The 16660-nt window shown below is 50.0% G+C and overlaps 1 protein-coding gene across 1 annotated transcript in view; it reads left to right on the forward strand.

The window, feature by feature from the left end:
* The window catches only part of LOC115643428 (complement C3-like), a 106311-nt gene that overhangs the window by 25185 nt on the left and 64466 nt on the right, over positions 1–16660 (forward strand). The window contains exons 10-18 of the mRNA XM_030547458.1: positions 268–383; positions 2657–2803; positions 3479–3691; positions 4819–5013; positions 5918–6079; positions 7227–7356; positions 14036–14107; positions 14970–15170; positions 15801–15912. Coding sequence (XP_030403318.1) covers positions 268–383; positions 2657–2803; positions 3479–3691; positions 4819–5013; positions 5918–6079; positions 7227–7356; positions 14036–14107; positions 14970–15170; positions 15801–15912 — 1348 coding nt within the window. The remainder of the gene's footprint in view (positions 1–267; positions 384–2656; positions 2804–3478; positions 3692–4818; positions 5014–5917; positions 6080–7226; positions 7357–14035; positions 14108–14969; positions 15171–15800; positions 15913–16660) is intronic.

Consider the following 16660-nt stretch of genomic DNA (forward strand, 5'->3'; position numbering starts at 1 on the left):
ACTTGAGACATGTCTTGAAGCTTTTCTCTTCAACCAGGAGGGTTAGAAACTCATTTCTTCTTTAAAATGACAGCTGAGATTCGCATGCCATATGCTGATTCTAGCAGCTGGGGCTTGAACCCAAGGAATTAAAACAAAAATCACAAGAATCAGCAGCACTGAATCAACATCTGATCATGACCTATTCCTTGTGTTTTAGCCTGGACCTTAAGGACAAAATTTGTATTGCTCGCTCAGTTTTAATTGACCAGTGACTTCTCTCTGCAGGCAGCAACATGGTGGAAGCAGAGAGAACCGGAATTAACATTGTGACATCTCCCTATCAGATCCACTTCACAAAAACACCCAAGTACTTCAAGCCGGGGATGCCATTTGAACTCATGGTAATATTTCTTCTTCTGGATCATGCCCACTGTTGCCTGAGGTGTATAAAGAGGAGATAAATATGGGTACTGGGATGATCATGGTGGTATAAGAACTTGGAATAGAACAGAAACAAAAGGCCACATTCCGATCTCAGTTACACCAACCTAATTCCAGTGTGGCTCCACTATATGCAATGGAATCACTCTAGATTTCCACTGGCCCAAAATCTGAGAGCAAATACAAGGTGTGGAATGGCACCTAGCTAGAGGCTTGGCCCAAAATGTGCCCTGGGGTCAGTCGTGTACTGGGGGATAATATTCCCTGGATTGTGTGTTAGTTGCTGGCACTTCAGGCTTTTCTGACTGTAGAGGGGAATTAGGTACAGATGAGGAGTTGCAAAGCGGGGAGGCATTTGCGGAAAAAGGAGGCAGAGGGATCATTGTGAGTATGAGTATGTGGGGGAATTTCAAAATTGGCACTGACAGAATGATTCTTCTCCCAGCGAGTTAGGCAGCATTACAGGAGAAATATTATGCTTCTAAAATTCTGAACCAATTAGTCTCAGTCCTCTTGTCCGCAGAGAACATGGTTTGGGGTCCCACACTCCTTTGGAGTTGAAGAGTTTGTGAAGGGAATTTAGTATTTTTCTGTCAGCAGGCACGTAAGACTATAAATTAGCAGAGAACTGAAGCAATTATCTTTGGCTACAGACCAAAGGTGCATAAACAAGTAATTGATGACCACAGTAATGAGCAGGTTAAGTCCATTTCTTATCTGGATATTTGCTTTATGTACAGTGGTGAATGGGATAAACATAAAAAGGAGTCGAAGCGCTGAACCTTAAGTTCCATTCAAGTAGCTGTCTGTTTTTCTTGTGTGCATGGAGGTAATTTAATTGCACCGGCTCTCTGAATGCTTAGGGCTAACATGGGTGCGCAAATTTTATACCGTCTGGAAATTTGGGGCTGGAAAGATCTTAGGTCAGAAGTGCTGACTTTCTGATTTCCCAGGGGGTGCCTGACTCCTGTTCCATCCCAGGCCCCATCCCCACTCCACTCCTTCCCCCAAGACCCCACCCCTCATCTTCCCTCTCCAGCTCTGCCTTGCCTGCTCCTCCCCTTGCCCACCCCCAGCACCTCCTGCCCACTCCTGAACTGATCCTCAGTGGGTGGGAGGCACTGGGAGGGAGGGGGAGGCACTGATTGGTGGGGCCTGCTGGTGGGTGCTGAACACCCAAAATTTTTTCCCCAGTGGGTGCTCCAGCCTCAGAGCATCCACAGAGTTGGTGCCTCTGCTTAGGTCATTAGAGGCAGTGCAAACTACATTCATGAGGAGAATGCTTGATCTTCTTAACTAAACCCCAGCTGATTTATGTAGGACAGAAGTAGATGAATGTTCTATTTCAGTCAAAGCCCAATATGTAAGGGTTGGTTTCAGAGTACTAATGATTTTACGTCAGCTACCAAGGTTCTGTTTGGAGCACCAGCATAATAGGTTTAAAACTTCAAAACATCCTTGGCTTTTGCAAGACCCTTGATCTCTGCAGTCTTGAGTGTTTTCAGACCTAGGTCTAGTCAGCACTCAAAGGGTATGTCTAGACTGCAGTCATGGGGTGTGCCTGGAGCTCTAGCTGACATCCCTGAACTAGCTTCCATCACCTAGCTTGGGTCCAGGAACAGTGAAACTGCGGCAGCGCTGGCTGTACAAGCCCACCCTGGACCCTGGATAATTACTCATGGGGCTAGCCCGCGCTGATGCTCACACTGCCTTGACTTCACTGTTCCAGGACCCAGGCTAGTGAGAATAAAGCTACAGTGGGTACGTCAGCTCGAGCTGCGTTCACACCCTGTGACTGGGTAACGAAAATGACCAAGGTCTGTCGATGGCCGGAATAGAACCTGGGATCTCCGGAGCTAATTACATGAGCTATTACTGCGTGAGCTAAAAGCCACATGGCACTTAGCTAAGGCTGTACTAGACTCATTAATCTCTAAGTGATTTAGGTGCCACTAGAGGGGCACAGAGCACCACAGCCAGCAGGCATGGCTTGCATACAACTGCAGCCTAGACATCCCCCAAGTCAGAGTGTGAAAACTTTAATTAACCTTAGAGTTGAAAATATTTGTAAACTCAAACGTATTTAGGTGTCTAATTCCCATTGAAGTTAGACACCTAAATACCTTTGAGGCTATGGACTTGAGATGCTATACATGTGATTTGATTTAAAGTTAAGATGCAGGGAGCGCTGCACCCCTTATTCAATGCATCCCTTTTTGATCGTGCCTCTCAGGTCTACGTCACAAACCCTGATGGCTCCCCAGCTCCCCATGTCCCAGTACAGGCGGAAGGATTCCAGTCAGCTGGGCTGACCCAGGGAGATGGAACTGCCAAGCTGATTATAAACATGCCCAGGGATAGGCAACAGGTTTCCATCACGGTGAGTAACCTTCTAACGCTGAGTCTGGGCTAAGTATTATATGCACCCTGAGGGCAATCCCCTGTTGGTGGCATTCACTCCCCTCTCATGCACTATGCAGGGGGATAACTGAACTCTGTGCATTTCATCTGTGCCTGGGGTCAATTTCCTGGGGCCAGAAGAGATCCCAGAAAACATTGACATGGGCATAAGCAGGTCCAGATTATTCCCCTTGCCACAATGAAGGTACACACCATGCAGCAAAGGAGGCCTGCAGACAGCACATGGCTGCTTAGTGTGAAGACCCCTGTGAGGTGACACCAGGCTCAAGCTACAAAGCCCGAAAGAACACTGGATCTATCTGTGTCCAGCCACTTCAGGAGTCCCTCTATATTCCTCTCACCCCTCCTGCAAGAGGCAAGGCCGTCTCCTCTGTTCAGGGACATGTTCTCTGACAGTCCAGAAATCTGGAGTCCCAGCAGGACTGTGCTGAAGCGACAGGCCAATTAAAAGTGGCATTTGGCATTTCTCTAAAGTATCATGCCTAGGATGGCTGATAGCAGCAGAATCCACCAACAATGGCGTCTCAGGGAAGCTTCCTTTGCTATTGCTCATGGTGTGACCCAGCATGAGGGGCTAGAGACCCTAAGCTCACTCCCGGATTCAACTAGGATTTTATCTCCACCTCTCCTGCAGGTAAAAACTGCCCATCCCAACCTCCCAGCAAACCGCCAGGCCTCTAAGTCCATGGTGGCTGAAGCCTATCAGTCCCAAGGAGGGTCTCAAAACTATCTCCATCTGGCGGTGACAGCTTCTGAGCTCAAACCTGGAGACAACTTACCTGTGAATTTCCACCTGAAGAGCAACAATCCTGCTGTTCTGAACCAGATCCAGTATTTCACCTATATAGTAAGTGCTGCGTCCCTGGGAACTGGGTTCTCCTGGAACTTAGGCATCATCTGAGTTTCCACCTGTCCTTTAATAGTCCCACTGCACGTAAGGAGAACCTGTAGCAGAGAATTCTTCCCAGTCAGGCAGTATATTGATTGTGTGTGTGCAGAGTGTGCAGGGCCCGGCTGGCTTCTGCCTCTGCAAGGTTCATAAAGTCACTCTGAGACCCTGGGTTTAGTAACCACTGGTGCACTTTATTCTCAGGCTTGTTCCCACCGCTGTTTCACCATGAACAAGTAACCCTTCATCGTCTGCAGGCAGGGGGGATGGGAGAGCTACCTCCCTGCTTTCATTCTCTTCCTTTTTCCTTTCCTCCTGTTCTCCCCTGCTTTCTTCCCCTGAGACTTTTATGCAGCCACAGTCTAATTAGGTAGCAGCTGTCTCTGCCTCTCCAGTTAGGGCCAGGTTACCTTCAGCCTGCTCTAATTTGTTCCCCTAACAAGGAGCGGGCATGATAGAGGGCTGAAACTGCAACCCTATGCCCAGCACCCCGTAGCAGTGTGAATGAAATAAAGTCAGTCATGGAGACAATCCCTTATCCACTTCTGATTATCTGGGCCCTGTGAGAGCCCACTTCCTCCAGGAGCTGGAGAAAGAACCCAGGAGTCCTAACAACCATCCTTCTGCACTTGCTACTAAACCATACTTCCTCTTCGAGCTGCAGATGGAACCAGGAGTCCTGACTCCTCCTCGTGAACTCACTACAGCATATTTCCTCTTCGAGCTGGGGATGGCACCCAGGAATCCCAGGTCTCATTTTTCTGCTCTAAACACTAGTTTCACTGCTACTTTTTCAACGCAGAGTAGTAGGTCAACTCTGTTATTTTTAGAGCTGGACAAATCAAATAATAAAGTTGCCATATAATGCGGATGTGAAGTATATTTGGTGAGTGGGATGGGGTAAAGGAAGGGTGGTCTCTGTTGGTGAAACATAAATGATACTCAGATTTAGTAAATATTAGCACCAACACCTCGAGGGCCTATTCCTGCAACACAGATGGATGCGAAAACTCATGGAATCTGAATCATCCATTGTGTTAACTCTTGTGGTCTTTCACAATCTATGTCTCATTTTTCCCTGTTAGATCCTGAATAAAGGGAAGATCATTCGCGTAGGGAGACAGGCCAGGCAGGCGGGACAAAATCTGGTGGCCATGTCCCTGCCTATCACTCCAGACCTCATCCCTTCATTCCGCATCGTGGCTTACTACCAAGTAGGAAATTTGGAGATTGTAGCAGACTCAGTCTGGCTGGACATCCAGGACACATGCATGGGAACGGTGGGTTGATATTCAAGTTGGCCTTCTATATGTTAATTCCTATGAAGGCGTCATTACAAAGTAGTTTTTCCTAGCCTGAAGTGCTGACTGACTCTCAAAAGGGACTCTACAAATGGCACCGGGGGCTTTTCATTGACTGTCTCCCAGCAAATTCTGGATTAGATTTGGTTGGTTTACTTGTACATAGATGTTCCCCAGCCTCCACAAGCCAATGCTCTCAACCCACTCTGGGATACGGGAGCCAAGCTTTGGTTCTTTATAGCTCAGCAATAAAGACTCTGTGGATTGTGGATTGAAGTGGATGGAGCTATACTGACTTGCACCAGCTGAGTATCTGGCTTTGTATCTGCACAGTAATTAGCCATTTTGCTGATGATGTGGCTGTCAGAATTGATTCCAGTTCCCTCTCCCAGGGCTGGGCTCGTTCTTTGGGGCTAACAGGAGTAAGATTCTTATTTTTGGCTCATGAATTCAGTAGATATGACTCCAGATGCCTACAGGAGACCTGACAGTGATGTAACTACAATGCTACGCTGCTGTAACTCCAGTTAATTGCTCCTAATTTACACCAATGTGAGATCAAGTCAGGCCCACAGAGCAGATCCATTACAGTTCAAACTTCTTTGTAGATTTCCCAGGGCTGCCTGAGGGACAAAGGGACTTCATAGACATTGGGTTCGATTCTGCTCTCAGTTTACACCAGCATGAATATGGAGTAGCAGCACTGAAGTCAGTGGAGCTACTCCAGATTTACACAGCTGCCCCTGAGATCAGAACTAGGCTTTCGGATGCTCAAGGAACATGAGATCTTACCTCCTTTTCTCCTATGTTTTGCAAAGGACGGGTTCTTAGCTGCTCTCTCTGCTTTAAAACAAAACCTCTCCCTTCACTCTCTTTCATACAGCTAGTGGTGAAAGGAGCCTCCGACAAAGACAGGAGAATCCATGAGCCGGGAATGCCAATGAAACTCAAGCTGGAAGGAGACCACAGAGCTTATGTCGGCCTGGTGGCTGTGGACAAAGGTGTCTACGTTCTGAACGAAAACCACAAAATTACACAATCTAAGGTGGGTCATGAAAGATGTTGGTTGTAACTTGTGATGTTTATAGCAGAAAATTCAGCTTGGCTGTTATCCTTGCTCTACGCCCCAGGATGGCGAAAAGCGAAGTGAGCGTTTTGTTTGCAGAGCTGCCGCTTGGGGTGTGAGCTCCACTGTACTTTAACTGAGCTGGGCTGGGCCAGGTCAGTACTTGGCTGGGAGACACTCAGTGAAACCCAGGGTGCTGCAGGGAGTGCTGTTCTGGACACACTAAAGGACATGCTTCCCTTTGGACAGTGTTGACCCAGATGGTGCCGGGCTGTAGGGAACTGTGTGGGTGATGCAGCTCTCCCTTCAGAGGCAGTTCTCACCCCAGTGCCCATGGTGGTGCTGTACATCAGGGAGTAGGGGTGTGCTCAGTAGGGGGCGCTCTCCCTCTCCCAGTCAGAGCTGCACGCAATGCGGCGATAGCGGATGCTGTGCTGCTTTGTGTGGAGTGGGGTCTTAGCAGGGGGGCGCTGTCCCCTCCCAGTCAGTGCTGAACCAATGTCCCAGTGCAACATTAGGGGGCGCTGTGCTGCAGGGAAAAGTGTTAGTGACTCAACAGAGGGTGGCTTTCTTCTGAGTCAGCACTCATCCCCGGGCCCTATCAAGGTTTTAGGGGACGCAATGCTACAGAAACTGCCATTTCTCAGCTGGCATACCAAACACAGGTTCTGGTCATTGAATCTCCTGTGACCCTTTCAACAAGGGTCAGGGCTCTGGTGCTCTGGCTGAATTCTAATTTGAGTATTTAATTTCTCTCTGCCTAACATCCTCCTCTGTCGGGTTCAACTGGATGCAACATTTTTTCTTTTTCCTCTTGAAATCGGTTGTGATGCTGGTGCACAATGGCTGCTGTGCTCGATCCCAGAGTTGGACACATTTCAGAGGAGATTGAGTTGCAATAAATCCTTTACTTACATCTCAGATTTTGCTTTCATTTACACTGCTGCAAACACAGAGCTAGTCAAAGGAAGTCAGTGGAGTTACTGTAGATTGCACAGTTGTACCTGAGACCAGAATCCAGCTCGCAGCCTGTATAACGCTTTGGGATCATGCTGGATGGCACCGTATAAATGGGAAGTGTCATTGTTAACAATAATCTCTCAACCGTTATGTTTGTGTCGCACAGATCTGGGACTCGGTGGAGAAGAGTGACATTGGCTGTACAGCTGGCAGTGGAAAGAACAATCTGGGGGTATTTACGGATGCTGGACTGGCCTTGGAGACGAGTAATAGGATTTCCACAGCCCAGAGAACAGGTATCACTCTATAGAGCTGAACGATCACCATGAGTGATGGAGGAAGGCAGGAAAGTGTCTCTTCTAGCTTACTGGGTTTCTCTCACTTCCAAAGTATCTTTCTTCCTCCTGGACTGGAAGTCGTGCGCAGATGGTGCTTCTCTCTGACTCTCTCTCTACCCCAGGCTGCAGGCTTTTGGGGGCAGCGCATGAGGAGAGAGGAAGGAATGAAGTCTCCTTCACTCTCCTCTCTTTCTGGTTGCTCTGGCTGGCTGAGCATCTGCCCAACAGCTCTTATGTGGCTCCCAGCCGGAACAGGAAGGAGCAATATGTTAAGTGCCAAAATGTCTTTTCTGGTGGTTCTTCGAGTGCTTGCTCATATCGATTCCAATTAGGTGCGTGCGCACCACATGCACGTTCGTCGGAAGATTTTTACTCTAGCAACACTCGGTGGGTTGCCTGGGTCGCCCCCTAGAGTGGCGCCGCCATGGCGCCGGATATATACCCCTGCTGACACAATGGCCCTTTAGTTCCTTCTTACCACCCATGTCGGTCGTTGGAACAGCAGAGCGCGGCTTAGCTGATCTCCACTTCCCTAGCTACTCATGGTTCTCTCATTATTCTTGTGTATATAGTTGAAATTTCTATAGTTGCAGTTAATTCTTCTTCATTTTTATAATATTGTTAGTGTATATAGTTAAGAGAGGTTCAGGGATTAGCCCCTTCCCCGCACCTGGTGCTGGGGCCCATGCCCGGTTCACCGGATTTCAAACCGTGCTCGGCCTGTCACAAGCCGATGCCAACAGGAGATCCCCACGACTCCTGCCTTAAGTGCCTCGGGGAATCCCACCTCGCCGATAAGTGCCGGATCTGCAAGACCTTCAAGCCGAGGACAAAAAAGGAACGGGACTTTTGTCTCAAACAGCTCCTGATGGAGGCAGCTCTTACTCCTCCGCCCTCGGCACTGAGCGCTGGTCAATCCACTGGCAGAAGCCCTTCTTTGGTACCGGATCGCACCGGTACTGCTAAGGCCTCTTGGCACCGAACATCGCCGGCACCGACGTCTACTCTGCACCATTGTCTCTCCCCGGAGGTGAAGAGACATAAGACTCATGCTGCTTCTGTGCCACCTGCACCGCAGTCAGAGCTCCCGGCTAGATCGTACCGCCCGGCACCTACACCTGCCACGGCACCAACTACGTTGGCACCATCGATTCTGGCCCTGCAAGGGACGTTGAGTCCGGTACCTGAAAGCTCCCCGGCGAGAGCCGTGGTTGAGCTCACTATTCCCTCCATGCCGGAGACATTTTCCACGGCGAGGGAGCTGATCGTGATGACAGTGTCTGCCCTGCCTCAACCCCCGGCACTGCTGGTGCGGGTCACACAATCTGTAGGCAAGCCAGCCTTGATGAGACCACCCTCTCTCGACACCGCAGAGCGGCACCGCTCACGATCACAATCCCACCAGCGTTCTCGGTCCCATCATTGATCCCAGTCCCGATGCCAATCGCAGTCCCGGCACTGATCTCCTTCTCAGCACCGGTCGCACTCGCAGCACCGATCAGCATCCCATTTGCCCGCATGGTACTCTTGGCACCGATCCAGATCCCGGCACCGCTCCAGGCACTGTGACTCTCGTGGCCACTCCAGATGCTGAGATTCGAGATCCTGGTCGACCTCCCAGCACTGTTCCGGTCGTAGGTCCCAATCTTGTTCCTAGTACCGGTACGGCTCCCGGTACTGATCCCCGGTACCACAGAGAGCGAGATCAATCATAGAGAGAGATTATTCCCAAAGGTTTTCAGCTCCTCCTTGGCCATCCCGGCACTCATCGGTGTCCTCTCATGCGGACAGTTCCTATGCACAGGACTGTGACTCTGATGTGCCCACCAGAATCTTCCAGGAGACCCAGGCCCAAGATCAAGGCCCCCATCAGTGGTCATTCTGGACATCTTGGGCATACCACCAGGCCCAAGGTGTGCCTCCAATCCCATCTCACTCTGCTTCATCGGAGCACTGGGTGCCAGAGGCGACTATCAGCCACCCCCCTCCTACCAGTACAGAGGAAGCACCTGTTCGGCCACCAGAATCCCAGATTCCACTGGAGCTGGAGGTCGCCCAAGAGCAAGAGTCCACACAGGACCCGCTTGTCCCTGGCCTCTCCTCTTCTTCCTCTCCTGATGAGGCGGTGGCGGGCACATCCTCCACTGGCCCTCCTCCAATTGACCTGAGAGTCCATCAGGATCTCCTGAGACATGTGGCACTCAATATGAATCTCCAGGTAGAGGAGGTGCCAGAGATAGAGGACCTGATGGTAGATATTCTATCGGCTGATGCCCCCACAAGAGTGGCCTTACCATTCATCTGGATGATCCAGGCCAATGCTGATACCATCTGGCAGTCTCCAGCCTCTATTCTACCCGCTGCTAGGGGAGTTGAGCACAGGTGCCCTCTAAGGGGTACGAGTACCTGTACGTCCATACTCCTCCCTGCTCCCTTGTTGTACAGTCTGTCAATGAGAGGGAATGCCATGGCCAGCAAGTTCCGGCTCCAAAATCGAAGGAGGCTAGGTGCATGGACTTACTGGGCCGTAAGGTATACTCTGCAGGGGCCCTCCAACTCTGGGTGGCAAATCAGCAAGCCCTACTTAGCTGCTACAACTACAACACCTGGGCAGCAGTGGGCAATTTCACGGAGTTAGTCCCTCAAGACTCCCGTCAAGAGTTTGCTGCCCTCTTGGAGGAGGGGAAGAAAGTGGCGAGGACTTCCCTCCAGGCCTCGCTGGATACAGCAGACTCTACAGCCAGGACTCTGGCATCGGGAGTTGCCATGAGACGCATTTCATGGCTTCAAGGGTCAAGCCTCCTGCTGGAACTACAGCATACCATACAGGACTTGCCCTTTGACGGTCGAGGCCTCTTTTCTGAAAAGACTGACCCTAGGCTGCAAAGCCTGAAGGACAACAGGGTCATTATGCGCTCTCTCGGCACGCACACACCGGTGACTCAACGCCAGCCTTTCCGCCCCCAGCCTCACCGCCCTTACCCTCCGCCTAGACAGAGGCAGGACTTTGGTAGAAGGCATGGTCAAGCTGGTCGTAGACGGCAGTCAGGACCCCAAGGGGGCCAAAATCAGGGCCCCTCCCAGCCACCTACGGGGCCAAAGCCAAACTTTTGAAGGTGCGCCCGAGGACAGTGTACCAGTGACTTTCCAGGATCCTTTCCCTCCCTTTTACAACCACCTCTCCTTTTTCCTCCCTGCGTGGTCCCAGCTAACTTCAGATCGTTGGGTCCTACGCATGGTGGAACTTGGGTACCATCTCCAGTTTATTTCGCCCCCCACTCCTACCCCCCATCCTCATCCCTCTTCAGGGACCCCTCTCACGAGCAACTCCTCTTACAAGAGGTACGGATGCTTCTTGCCATGGGAGCCATAGAGGAGGTACCAAAGGACGAAAGGGGCAAGGGGTTCTACTCCCACTATTTCCTAATCCCCAAGGCGAAGGGAGGTCTCAGACCTATCCTAGACCTGTGAGAACTCAACAAGTTCATGATAAAGTTGAAGTTCCGCATGGTATCCCTGGGGACCATCATCCCGTCTTTGGATCCTGGAGACTGGTGTGCCGCCCTCAATATGAAGGACGCATATTTTCACATCGCCATCTATCCTCCACACAGATGATATCTCCGATTTGTAACCAACCATCAACATTTCCAGTTTACGGTCCTTCCGTTTGGCATCTCTGCAGCCCCAAGTGTATTCACAAAGTGCATGCCTGTAGTCACCACCTCCCTCCGCCACCGTCAGATATACGTTTTTCTGTATCTCGACGATTGGCTCATTCGAGGGACCTTCGAGGCACAAGTCACCCATAATGTAGACTTCAACAAGGACCTATTCATGAGTCTAGGCCTGATGATCAATACAGAGAAATCCACTCTGGTTCCCACACAGAGGATAGACTTCATTGGGGCCATCCTGGACTCCAGTCTCGCCATAGCCTGCTTACCACAGCCTCATTTTCAGGCGATAGTAACAATTATCCGAGGCATACAGAACTTCCCAACAACTTCGACTTGCACTTGTCTCGCTCTCCTGGGTCACATGGCTGCCTGCACGTTCGTGACCAAACACGCCAGGCTACGCCTCTGTCCCCTCCAATCTTGGCTCAACTCGGTATACCACCAGGGTAGAGACACCATAGACATGATGGTCTCCATTCCCCCGAGCATCCTAGGCTCCCTCGACTGGTGGTTGATGCCCTCCCTGGTGTGTGCAGGGATGCCGTTCTATCCACCTCAGCCTTCTATGTCCCTGACGACGGACATGCCTTCTCTCGGCTGGGGTGCTCACCTCGGACATCTTTGCACTCAAGGCCTTTGGTCATCTCAGGAGCTGGCCTTGCACATCAATGTCCGAGAGCTGAGAGCAGTCCGCCTTGCATGCCAGGCATTTCAACAGCAATTGCAAGGCTGTTGTGTCCCAGTGTTCACAGGCAACACAACGGCCATGTATTACATAAACAAGCAGGGAGGGACACGGTCCTCCCCCCTTTGTCAGGAAGCCATCCAGCTTTGGGACTTCTGTGTAGCCCACTCGATAGACCTGGTAGCATCTTTTCTCCCAGGGGTTCGGAACACCCTGGCGGATCGACTCAGCAGATCCTTCCTGTCTCACGAGTGGTCGATTCGTCCGGACATTATTCATTCTGTTTTCCAGAAGTGGGGCTTTCCCCGTATAGACCTCTTCGCTTCCCATGAGAACAGGAAATGCCAGATGTTCTGCTCCTTCCAAGGCCTCTCCCCGGGCTTGATCTCTGACGCTTTCCTGATGCCGTGGACGAGTCAACTGCTTTATGCCTTTCCACTGTTCCTGCTGGTTCACAGGGTCCTGATAAAGCTCCGCAGGGACAGAGCTTGCTTGATCATGATCGCTCCAGCGTGGCCCAGGCAGCAATGGTACACCATGCTGCTCGACCTGTCGATAACTAACCCAGTTACCCTGCCTCTTTGCCCAGAACTCATAACTCAGGACCATGGCAGACTTCACCACCCAGACCTGCAGTCCCTTCACCTCACAGCATGGCTGCTGCATGGTTAAGCCAGTCCGGGTTACGTTGCTCTGCCTCAGTACAACAAGTACTCCTGGGTAGCAGGAAACCTTCCACTCGGTCAACGTATCTGGCCAACTGGAAGTGTTTCTCCTGCTGGTGCGAAACGCATAATGTTACTCCCACTGAGGTCTTGATCCCCACCATCTTGGACTACCTCTGGTCTCTCAAACAACAGGGCCTAGCGGTATCAAATTGAGGGTACACTTGGTGGCCATCTCTACCTTTCATCCAGGGGAGAGTGGCCGCTCCGTGTTCTAACACCCTGTGGTTTCTAGGTTCCTCAAGGGCTTGGACTGCCTATACCCCCAAGTACGCCGTCCCGCCCCAACATGGGACCTCAACCTGGTTCTAACCAGACTTATGTCTTCCCCTTTCAAGCCATTAGCAACCTGCTCGCTACTATACCTGTCCTGGAAGACAGCTTTCCTCGTAGCCATTACATCGGCCAGACGAGTCTCCGAGCTTAGGGCCCTCACGGTGGACCCACCGTATACTGGGTTTCACAAGGACAAGGTGCAGTTGCGACCACACCCGGCTTTCCTCCCTAAAGTAGTATCGGCCTTTCATATCAACCAGAATATCTTCCTTCCGGTCTTCTTCCCAAAGCCACACTCATCACGATGGGAACAATTGCACTCCCTAGACATCCATAGAGTTCTTGTATTTTATATTGAGCGGACAAAACCCTTTTGTAAAATGCCCCAACTCTTCATTGTGGTGGCAAACTGAATGAATGGCCAACCTGTCTCCTCCCAGAGGATCTCATCTTGGCTGACGGCGCGCATCCGTACTTGTTATGACTTGGCTCATGTCCCCTTGAGCTACCTCACCGCACATTCTACCAGGGCTCAGGCTTCATCTGCCGCCTTCCTGGCTCATGTACCCATCCAGGAGATATGTCGCACAGCTACCTGGTCCTCCGTCCACACTGTTGCCTCACATTACATTCTGGTTCAACAGTCCAGAGATGATGCAGCATTTGACTCAGCAGTTCTGCATTCTGCAACATCTCACTCCGACCCCACTGCCTAGGTAAGGCTTGAGAATCACCTAATTGGAATCGATATGAGCAAGCACTCGAAGAAGAAAAGACAGTTACTCACCTTTGTAACTGTTGTTCTTCGAGATGTGTTGCTCATATCCATTCCAAACCCGTCCTCCTTCGTCTCTGTCGGAGTAGCCGGCAAGAAGGAGCTGAAGGGCCATTGGGTCGGCAGGGGTATATATCCGGCACCATGGCGTTACCACTCCAGGGGGCGACCCAGCTGACCCAGCGAGTGTTGCTAGGGTAAAAATCTTCCGACAAACGTGCATGCGGCGCGCGCACACCTAATTGGAATGGATATGAGCAACACATCTCGAAGAACAACAGTCCAAAGGTGAGTAACCGTCTTTTTTCTGATTTCCCCCTAAATCAATGGGGTTCCACTCATTGAGGCCTAGACCATTCTCAGAAATTTGGGAACTGACCAGATGTGGTGTTTGAAAGTTACCCTGTTACATCCAGACGGAAATGGCAGCAAGTTCAGTGTAGGGCCTCACTTGGTAGGTGGGATTTTAATTTCTATTTCTCGCTTCCTTCTGCAGATCCAGAATGTCCTCAGGCAACAAAACGCCGGCGTCGCTCTGTTCAGCTCATTGAGTATAAGGCAAACAAAGGTAGGTACTAATCAGGGGGGTTGCTATTCTTGCTCAAAGCAAGCATGCAAAGCAGGAATGTGATACCCTCGTGTGACCAGTTTCACCCTCCTACAGCCTCCTGCCAGCTGCATTTCCGGTAGCAGGAGACAGGGGAGTCTGGATAGAATTCCACATGGGGAGAGATTGGAACTGGTCAATTTATAGAGGGGATGCGATAGAGGTATAGAAAATAATGAATGGTAAATTGCTGTTTGGGGCACAGACTGTCTCTCTGTTCTGTGTTGATAAAGCCCCCAGCACTGTAGGGTTCTGGGCCGTGACTGGGGATCCAAAATGCTATTACGACTCAAATAACAACAACAGGTACATTGTTAAATTACCTTTATAAGCACAAGGAGACACTCAACCCAACTGAATGGTTTCTAATTAAGAATTCATAAAAGGAACTATTTTCATACACGATGCATAATTAACCCATAGTACTCACCACCATAGGATTGAATTGAGGCCAAGAGCCTAGCAGGATTCAAAAAAGGATGAGCCATTTACATGGAAAAGAAGGATGTTCACCATTTCATGGAATAGGATTTTTTAAGAAGAGCTATACATCCTCATGCTTCAGGGGATAAGCCAACCTCTGACTGGGTTCAAGAAGAAACTTCTCTGCGGGCAGGTTATTCCACTGTGGGGTTTCTTGCACCTTTCTCTGAAGCAGCTGGTGCTAGTCACTGTTAGAGACAAGATACTGGATTAGACAGAGCAGAGTGCCAGTTCCTATGTTCCTTCTTTGGCCATGTCTACTAGTAAATTAATGAGAGAGAGAGAGAGTGAGGACTAGAAGAAGCTTGGTCGGAATGATCTTCTGGCTTGTACATTTCAGCGGCAGATTACCAGGACCGGAAGCTGAAGAAATGCTGTGAAGACGGGATGTACAAAAACTCCATGGGGCACAGCTGCGAGAAGCGGGTTGGGTACATCCTGGATACGGATGAATGCAAGAAGACCTTCCTTCACTGCTGCAATTATATCAAGACCATACATGACAAGCTACATCGGGAGCTCCATCTGGAACTTGCAAGAAGCAAGTACCAGGGTTTCAGTATCACTCAGAGGAGCAAGACAGGGGGAATTGTTAGAGAAATAAGACCGTGCCATGTGAACTAACCCTGCGCATGTTCACAGATCTTCCATGGGAGAGATGGGCATGAATGCAGTGGCAGCAATCCTGTTAGTCTTGCATCATGTTGATATGGGGACTCAGATGAGTCAGGGTAATAACCTCTTCACAGGTCGCCGCTGAGGTTTAACCATTGTTTCTAAAGCACAGTCCTCTATCACTTGAGCTAAAGGGGTAACTCCCTAGCTAGGAATAGTAGTAGGATCTTACCTTTGCAGAATATCCACTAGAGGGCGCACATGTAGCACTGAGACAGTGGCTTATACCAGTGTTATAGGAGCTCAGAAAAGGCTAGCTCATGGGGGAACAGAAAGGCAGGCATGGAGAGAAGAAGCCTGTGGCTTCCCCTCCAGCTGTTCAACCACACTCCAATTCATGCTCTTCTGGGCTGGCAGCATCAAAACTTGGCAACGTAGGTCAAATCACAGATGCTTTGAGGTCAGTAGAGCAGGCCAACCCTCGAATCCTTCCAGGTTTGCCCCATTCCAATCAATGTCACAGCAGAGCCAGACAGTCTGTGATTTGACTTCCCAGGTGACTTGGATGAAGATTTCATGTCCGACGAAGATATCATCTCAAGCAGCCTGTTTCCAGAAAGCTGGCTGTGGCAAGTGGAGCAGCTGATTGAGCGACCAAATGAACTGGGGTAAGAGCATGTGGCTGTGTCACTCCCATTCATCAAAGGGCCACATTCAGACGTGGTATGGTGTAGCTCCCACTGAAGTCAGTGTCTCTCCACAGCAAGATCCCCAGTAGAGCTGGCTGGAGTATTTGTCATGAATTAGGGCCAGCATTCAGCAGGTGATCCATATTCATAGAGTCAATCCTACATATTGAAGCGAGAAGGGCCCTTACATCATCTGATCTCACCTTCTGTATAACAGAGAGCAGAGAATTTCATTCAGTTACTCCAGTTTTGAGCCCATATTTAGGTATCTAAAAGAACTGGCTCGACATCCAGAGGTGCTGAGCAGCCAGCGGTATCCCTAATGAAAAACCAGGCAACTAATTTAGGTGCTAGAATATGAATGTAGGTATCTGGCTGTTTAGCATTGGCCTTTTATCCTATTCGGGAACTGTTCCTCATTTCATTGTTATTCAGGGTGTGTTACTGGATTGCTGAATCAGGTGATATTGATGGTGCTTTCTAACTGGATGTGATAAATGAAGGCGGGGGTAGCTCCCTTTTATGGACACCCAGCCAGCCAGTTAGCTATGAACTCCCTTTTAGTAGCTGTTCTTTACTTGCTTTACCTGGAAAGGGTAAAAAGTCCATAGGTAAAAGGAAGGGAGTGGGTACCTGACCAAAAGAGCCAATGGGAAGGCTAGAACTTTTAAAAATGGGACAAGACTTCCCCTTTGTCTGTCCGTGTTGTTCTCCTGAAGAACAGACA

This window comes from Gopherus evgoodei, unplaced genomic scaffold, assembly GCF_007399415.2.
Source record: "Gopherus evgoodei ecotype Sinaloan lineage unplaced genomic scaffold, rGopEvg1_v1.p scaffold_59_arrow_ctg1, whole genome shotgun sequence".
NCBI classification, from domain to species: domain Eukaryota; kingdom Metazoa; phylum Chordata; order Testudines; family Testudinidae; genus Gopherus; species Gopherus evgoodei.